Source organism: Sesamum indicum, linkage group LG5 (genome assembly GCF_000512975.1).
Source record: "Sesamum indicum cultivar Zhongzhi No. 13 linkage group LG5, S_indicum_v1.0, whole genome shotgun sequence".
Classification (NCBI taxonomy): domain Eukaryota; kingdom Viridiplantae; phylum Streptophyta; class Magnoliopsida; order Lamiales; family Pedaliaceae; genus Sesamum; species Sesamum indicum.
The window spans coordinates 5,097,200-5,105,046 of NC_026149.1; the positions used below are offsets into that span (position 1 = coordinate 5,097,200).

Genomic DNA, 7,847 nt, shown 5'->3' on the forward strand with positions numbered 1-7,847 from the left:
GGCCCTTACTCCTGACGACCTGTCAGCACCAAGTGAAACTACCTGCAACTTGACCATGGCAATATATGTCCACAGATGATCATGGACTGAAGAACTTTGTGGTTTCATCTTCTAGGACGATTCGATTTCTTTGGCAGGCAGATTGTTTACGTTCAAAAGTTCTGAGGGCCAAAGAATTCCACTTCTCTTGCCTCATCTTCTAAGATTTAGCTGGAGACTTGGAACACTCTGTTGTACCAAACTGAATGAAGGATCATGTGGAACAAGTCATACTTCTCGGGAATTTTGTGCCAAAGGAAATACTGCCGAACTATTTTTAGTCTGCTCTGCATCATCATGTATCTGTCTTGGGGTACCGACAGGAGTATGTTTCTCAGATTTGGTATATCATCCTCCACGATGAACAAAGCAAAGGATTCCCAATTGAAAACTTCGAAGAGTGGTGGCACATAATTATCAGATATAACTACTGGAACACATCCATAATAGATTGATTCCACTACTCTGGGAGTGTGGACTTCATAGCCTTTGGCACAAATGCAGTATTTACTGCTTTTCATAAACTCCCTGTATCTTGCCTTACCTTCAATGTCACGAGGCATAGGCCCAATGATTTTCATATCGGGTTCTTTGTTGTGCCAATGTCGCAGTAGTAGTGGACGAACATAACCATGCAGCCCTCCAGCAAAGAAAGCTAGAATGGGTTTATTTGAAGGAAGATTTCCTCCAATATCCTTCAAAGGGTTCTCTGCAGAGCGGACATAGGTCACTGGCAGAGAAACATCTTTGCCTATTCTGAAGCCTCTGGCAATGTTGGAGTTGCAGAGGACTCTTATGCTACTTCCAAAAATATTCCTAGTAAACCGAGGGGCCTGTTAAATTCGATTCCCAATAAGATGAAAAGACTCATTAAACAAGTGAAATGGCATATTGATTAAGATTCAGGCTCATGCTGTGTTATGTACATCACCTACTGTTCTCCACTTAGAAACAAAAACAGCAACAGAATAAAATGACAAAAAATTGCAGTTTTTTTGGTCCGTATCACTAAACTAAGAGAACCAAAGAAACAAATACCCCCAGAAACCCCTGTTTTCCTGCCTGCAAATAACAGAAAATGAAAAACATGCAATTATAGGGGTTTAATTATCTACTGCCCATATATGTTGAGGTTCAAAGACGAACAAATCTTAATAGAATCCTAGAAAAATCCTGATATCATGTAAGACCAATAAAAATAGGACCCAGAATTTAGTTAAACCTGAATATTAACAAGGAAGATAAAAGTCTTACCCAGTCATGACAAGCAACAAGAAAGTGATCTGCTCCCCCTCTTTTCTTCCAGAAATGATACTTAGATGCAATTATATCAACATAATTCTTCAAATGATTTTCCATATTCTTTTGACTGACAAAACCAGACGCATTAAGTGCATGTCTAAGTTTTACCGAACTAAACGGTAAATAAAACAAATGAGCCTTTTTGGGATCCTTCACGACAAATTGTTTATTTCTCTCCATCAATTTCATGAACCATCCTTCAGAAGCGTAAATGCCTCTCATATATGGTAGGTGGAAAATTGGTTTTTCCCCTTCCCGGTAAACGTAAACTTTAAGTGTGCTTTCCATAAGTTCATAACTCCTGTCATGAAGAAGCAAACAGGACATGAATGTTTCACTCCAGCAATGAAGAGGACTACCCATATCAAGAAAGATTTGGTATCCTTAAACAAAGCATTTGTAAAAAGATAATTTCTGGGAAAAAAATTAATATACAGAGAAATCAAAAGACAAGAAGTGGTGAGATGAATTCTTAATCTGGTTTGAACGGGCAGTTGAGATAACAAATGTCCCATATCTATTGCCAAGGGAAAAGTAGCCTAGCTCATTGGAGAGTTAAGGTTGTTGCCTATGCTTTAATTCAAGACAAGTCAACCAGCCTGTCAAGTTCTCTTAACCTTATACCCAATGGATACGGAAGATGTCACATTGAGCAAATCCTGAAGAAGAAAAATTGTTGGTTTATTAAACAAGGAAAGCAACACTGAAGCAAAAAGGAGAGAAGTTCATGCATTACATAGCACAGTCAAGCATTGCTCCTTCTCTATTTGCTACTTATTGCTAAAGTATGTCTATGTTTAGAAGGAAGCTTATTGCACCCATTATCACCCGTTATCGGTAACTGTTAAGTGTTGAAATGTAATGAGCGTGCAGACTGCGGTTACGAGAACAGCCTGACTGGATTTGATTTTTGAATTTGGGATGACATAATCGATAGAAAGACCGTGTCGCGTTCGCACAAGGTCATCCTCAAATCTACTTACAAGCTTTTGCCCCTTGCAAAACTTGATAAGTGGGGGAACTTTTGATCTGGGAATATCTCATCTAGGGATTGAGAGACCTTCCTAGTAAAGAACTTTCTCGATGTGGAGCATCTTATCGAGGTCTCTAGAGACCTTCTCGGTAAAAACCTAGACCAAGTATCGAGGGTCAAAACCCTATTATGTACGAACCACTGCAGCCCTTAGATCGACTTTACATCAAGGGTGCACGTGAAATCATATAATTAGTCATTTACCTACAGATATCGGCCCTTGCCAGTCAAGTACACTTTTTTTTCTACCCTTTGGCTCTATACTCTCTATAAACCCACTCCAATAACTAACTTGAGCGTCGGAGCGCCATTGCCATAAACAACCCAACGTGGTTCCAACAATGTGTCTGTTTTGTAGGCTGTGCTCAGGAGTTTACCCTTGTGTTTGGAGTAGCACATATTTAAACCCATCACTGAAAAGTACCTCATGTTGTTTTTTGGAACAAAAAAAACTCACCCTCCTAAATGTCTATTATCAAGTCCAATCCTGAAAATTTCCGGTGATAATGGCTTAGTTCAACAAAAAGACTGGAGGATGGAGGGGAGAGAGTTGTCACATAATGCCTTCAGAGAATCATGGAAGTGATAGCTTGAAAATCTTTATAGACGTGATAGTCAAATCAAGTCTCCACAAAATTTGCTCAGGAGCTAGAAACAGAGAGGAGAACTAGAGACAACATAAACAAAACAGCCTTGATGGGAGAATTTTTGTTTGTTTGTATAGCTTCCTAGCTGATACTGTCTCTTTCGGTAGTCATTGAGGAATTCTTTTTATCATTACCCTGCTGAATCTACTTGGAAGTTATAAATGGGGACTGCTTCCCTGAAGCTTATTCTCTTTCTGTGCAGCTCCTAGCTTGATTTTCGGGATTGCAGTGCCAAAAGTACAAATAAGGTTTGTTGAAGATTGAGTTGACCACAAAAAAAGATTGGTTGAAGGAGAAGGGGGTCGGTAAGGAGGAGAAGCCGTGCAACATATGGATTATAGGTAAAGGCAACTTCAGTGTCTTATATCATTTTTTAAACTAAAATAAAAAGAATGTAACTACAGCAAGTACAGTTTTCAGTTAATTTTAGGGTTCCATGCCAAATCCCCGCGCAGGCACAGGCGGTGTTCTCTACAAAAACAAATAAATTAATAAACAAAATTACATAAACTTCGAATTTTACCCCTCATTCAGCATTTCCCTAGTAATATTTCTATAATTGTAAGAGTGTTAAATGTAATATATACAAAATCAAAAAGGTGTAATTGTAATACAATATTGTTTCCAAATTATAGCCATGTGATAAAAAGTAGTGGTTGATGAATGGAAAAATTAGTCATTTTTTGTGCTTTTTTTCATTATTCCATAGAAAGTACCATATATTACTTTGTCAACACGTTAACAATTAGACATAAAAAAAAATTGCTAATATTACTAAATTTAAGGTCAATGTGCAATGAAGACACAAAATGTCCATGAAGGAACAAAAAACAATGTTAACTTCACCCCATATAAGGAAAGTAAAAGGAAATAAAAAAAACAAAAATTATTAGTTTTTCCATTCACCAACGACTACTTTTTTGTCCCATAATTATAATTCGGAAATAATATTTTGTTACAATTACACCTTTTTTACTATATATATATTACATTGAACCTGTAAAAAGTAATAAAACAATACCAGAGGAATGCACAATATGAGGGGTAAAACTGGATTTCATGTATATTTTTTTTAACTGACGTCGACATCTTCCGTCCAAACCATACGAAGGGAGAAAAGGGTAAACGGAGAATCTTTGGAGGTGGTGTAAGTGTAATTTTGAAAGTTGTTTGGGGGAAATTGTAGCATTTTCATAGGGAGTCTAAGTGTAATTAACCCTAAATTTTATTTTGGCTTCTCAATCAGAAAGATTTATGATTTTAAATGTATTCTCAGCTGCTATGTAGTTTACTTGCTCAAAGACTATAGTTGCCAGTCAACAAGTATAAATATAATTATGTAAATTCAGAGTACATTAACTTCCAGACTGAGTAAAGGGAGTACAGGGTTCTAGCATGAGGTCAGGGTTTAATACTTGGAAGAGGTTTTTCACAAATCTCAGTGAAAATGACAGGTGAAGTCACCTGGTTTCAGGTGAAAAATTGTTGATACTATTTGATTAGTATCCCTCCTTAGCTTTTTAGTTGCTAGCTAGTAAATGTTTGGTAGTCCAACAAGAGGAGCTATATTTCCTCATTTAGATAAAGGTAACCAGTTAAGTTTGTGATAGTCACAAAAATGCCAAGCTGGTAGAATGGTTCGTCATCAACCATTGCGTAGGAACTTGATTCATTGGCACACGGAATCGAAAGTGCCATAAATTCAAATTTAAAAGGAAGGTCAGTTTCAAGTTTTTAGCTACTATAAACAAGATGGAAGATGGTGGCTGGAATATCCCATTCCAGTGAAATTAGTGTTACAAATATTACAATTTTATACATGGTTATTTAGATTGAATTTTTCATTCAAGATGTAAAGTATAATCTCAAAGACGAGCTTACTCATTAACTCAAACTGGACCTGCTAAATGCAAATGTAGAACTATTAGCACATGTAACATGCCATTGCACGAAAAGTTAGTCCATGAAACTAATGAAATCAAGTTAGTATAACTAATGTTCAATATGGACTATAGTGAATATTCTCATGGAAAGATGGCTTGGAAAGCCTACACCGATAGGCAGTTCCTTACTAAACATACTTCTCAACAAGTAATCTTGATAAGGTTGTCATTTGCATTTGAAGCCCATTCTTCCCATTAATATTCACAATCTGCCCACGATGGAGCTTCCAAGAAAGCCTAACAGTACAACACAAGGAGCAAATACTAAGAATACAAATTTGAGTTGCATTGGCTTACCTTTTGAACATAGAATAATTCCGGAAAAGCGAAGAATGAACTTCTGAGATATTCCTTTGTAGGGGAGCATTTTCAATTTGAAATTTGGCATCTTCTAGCTCCTGATCCCTTAGAGAAGACCACCGTGGCCTCTAAACACATTAGATGAAGAAGTTAAAGATCTAATGCACATGTAAGTCCTTCAGGAAAGTTGTTACCGCAACTGTGAACATATACCTTTGATTTAATCACAACGTAATTACTTAGTAATAACGAATTCATATGGGTGATTGACATAGCTTGTTCCACCCTCTTTCTCGATGAAGGATTACCAGACCTCAAAGAGGTATCGGTTGAGAAAAGTGAGCCATTTTGCACTTGGTCAGTGTTTTTGAACTTTGGTGGATTATTACATGCCAAAGACAAGTTGGTTGGCACAGGAAGAACTGATTTTCCTGAGCCTAACTTGTGGTCCAAGGTAAGAACACTAGTTTGCTTGCTAATAGTCAGTTGTTGATTACAAGCACTTCCTTCTGGGCTGCAGCCACCAGTGAAATCTGTTCGTGATCTCTCTCTCCGCTCATCATATCCCAACTCAAGGCAATGTTTTCCAGCAGAGATATTGATCATACCTCTAAATGGTCCTTTTGTTGTGCTTCTGTTCAAGTTCACATGCCCTTCTCTCTGAAATATGGATCCTTGGTACAAAATTTTCTCCTCCGTTTCAAGTTCAGCATGTTTCTGTCTCATATCATCTGATGAAAAAGCATCATCTCTATCACCCTTACCATCATGAGTAGTATCGGAATCAGCCAATTTAGAGTTGTTGGAGAAGGCTTTGCTACCAGTGACCAAAGAAACTAATCCATCATTTGCATGTGAGAGAATTAACGAATAGTTCCCATATGGGTTTGTTAGTAAGTGCAGGAGCGACAGAAAAGCAGTTAAGATGGCAACAAAAGATACTAAGCGCTTGACATTGACATCACGTAGCCTTAGAAAAATAACTCCATTATCCATGCTACATATAAGAAAGTATCAGATGATTTATCTTGCCGTATTTGAGCGGCTGCTGGAACTCCATTAACCAAGTACATGCCAATCATGGATTCTCATCCAGTGCTTAAGAAGGGAACTTCTGCAAAAAGGCAAAAGATGAAAATCTCTGTTTCCCAGTTTAATCAACATCATAAGAAACAAACAGATGCACACATGTAGACGCGTCATGACTTAAGAATTACATTGGAAATTACAAATGCTGAGTTTATTTCACACTCTAAAACGACACATGGTTTCACTTTGAGATACTGTTCAAAAGACACTTTTTGCCTATTCAAGGCAAAGTAGTTTAGAAAGTAGAAACATCCTGTGCATGATATGCTTTCCACAACATCTTTTTCCTTATGCCCCACTGTCGAGGCATATAACTCAACAAGCAAAAGAAAGAGTACCTTAGTCAAGATAATAAAACAAAACTTGAGGGATAGGACTTATTAATGCGCACAATTCAGTTGTTTATCATCTTTTTATTTAAATTTTCCGGACAAAGTTAACAAAATCATTGGTCTTCATCTCTCATACTTGGCATACTGCATTTAGTTAATGCAAAATGAATTCCAGTTCACAGTGACCCTCATATTGACACGCAGCACTCAGACAAGAAACCATGTGCAATGAATTTCTTTGGACATGTATCTCAGAATACCATAGGCCACAACCTCCTTTTCTTTTTACCTTCTTCTGATAAAATTACATCTTTTTGGCATGTCAAGAGAATTTTCAGCTAACCTTTGTTTACTTAATCGGGTTTACAATTAGAATCACAAATTTTATACTCCCCTGACTCCAAGATAGATGCGCAAACAAGATTTCCACAAACATTGAGATGAAAATAAACACATACAAATAAAAAAAATTAAAAAAAAAAGAAGAGGCAATAAACTACTTTGCTTTGACTTCCCCTAAAGCTCAATCATAAGAGACAAAGCACCAAACAGACAATCCCTCTTATAAATGGTGGGAGCAACAAATAGACGGACTCCCACAAATGGCCCCAGAATTGTGCATCTATGGTAATTGGTAAACAGAGCATCTAAATAACACTTCAGGATGCTGAAAAGAACTAATTAGATCAACTTTTGATTAACTCAAAATTTCTCTCCACTTTCTAAAGTCCTTCATATCCAACATCAATTTTATTGAAGACGCAAACTATCACTGATTTGTAGCAAACTCACCAAATTCCAAGAGAAAATCTTTTAAAAATTTCATTTTCCTTAATGTAAAGGGCATTCAGAAAAGGTACAAATCAAATTATCACTTCACCAAAAAAACAATAGCATATCCAAGATTTTCTACCAAGCAATCTAATGAACATATTACAAGAACAATCGAACTTCTTCCCAATTAACCTTCACAATTCTATGCAATCCTATAGCATTGTACTTCCAAGACAAGAATTGATGAGAACATTAAAAATGGAGAAGAAAATTAAGCTTACCTAATCTCCATGAGCGCGGGCAGAAGAGATGAGTTAACTACGTTTCTCACTGCCAAGCAAGCAAGCAACTAAGCATCAACAGTGAGGGGACAAACCGACAGACTGAA

The 7,847-nt window shown here is 37.0% G+C and overlaps 1 protein-coding gene across 1 annotated transcript in view; it reads right to left on the reverse strand.

Moving 5' to 3' along the window:
- LOC105162064 (probable glycosyltransferase At3g07620) overlaps positions 1-7,847 on the reverse strand; it is a gene marked incomplete in the record, with an annotated part of 8,099 nt that extends 252 nt beyond the window's left edge. Inside the window, 5 exon segments of the mRNA XM_011079972.2 lie at positions 1-872; positions 1,294-1,642; positions 5,262-5,392; positions 5,478-6,378; positions 7,741-7,847. Of these exon segments, the coding sequence (XP_011078274.1) occupies positions 207-872; positions 1,294-1,642; positions 5,262-5,392; positions 5,478-6,260 (1,929 nt within the window).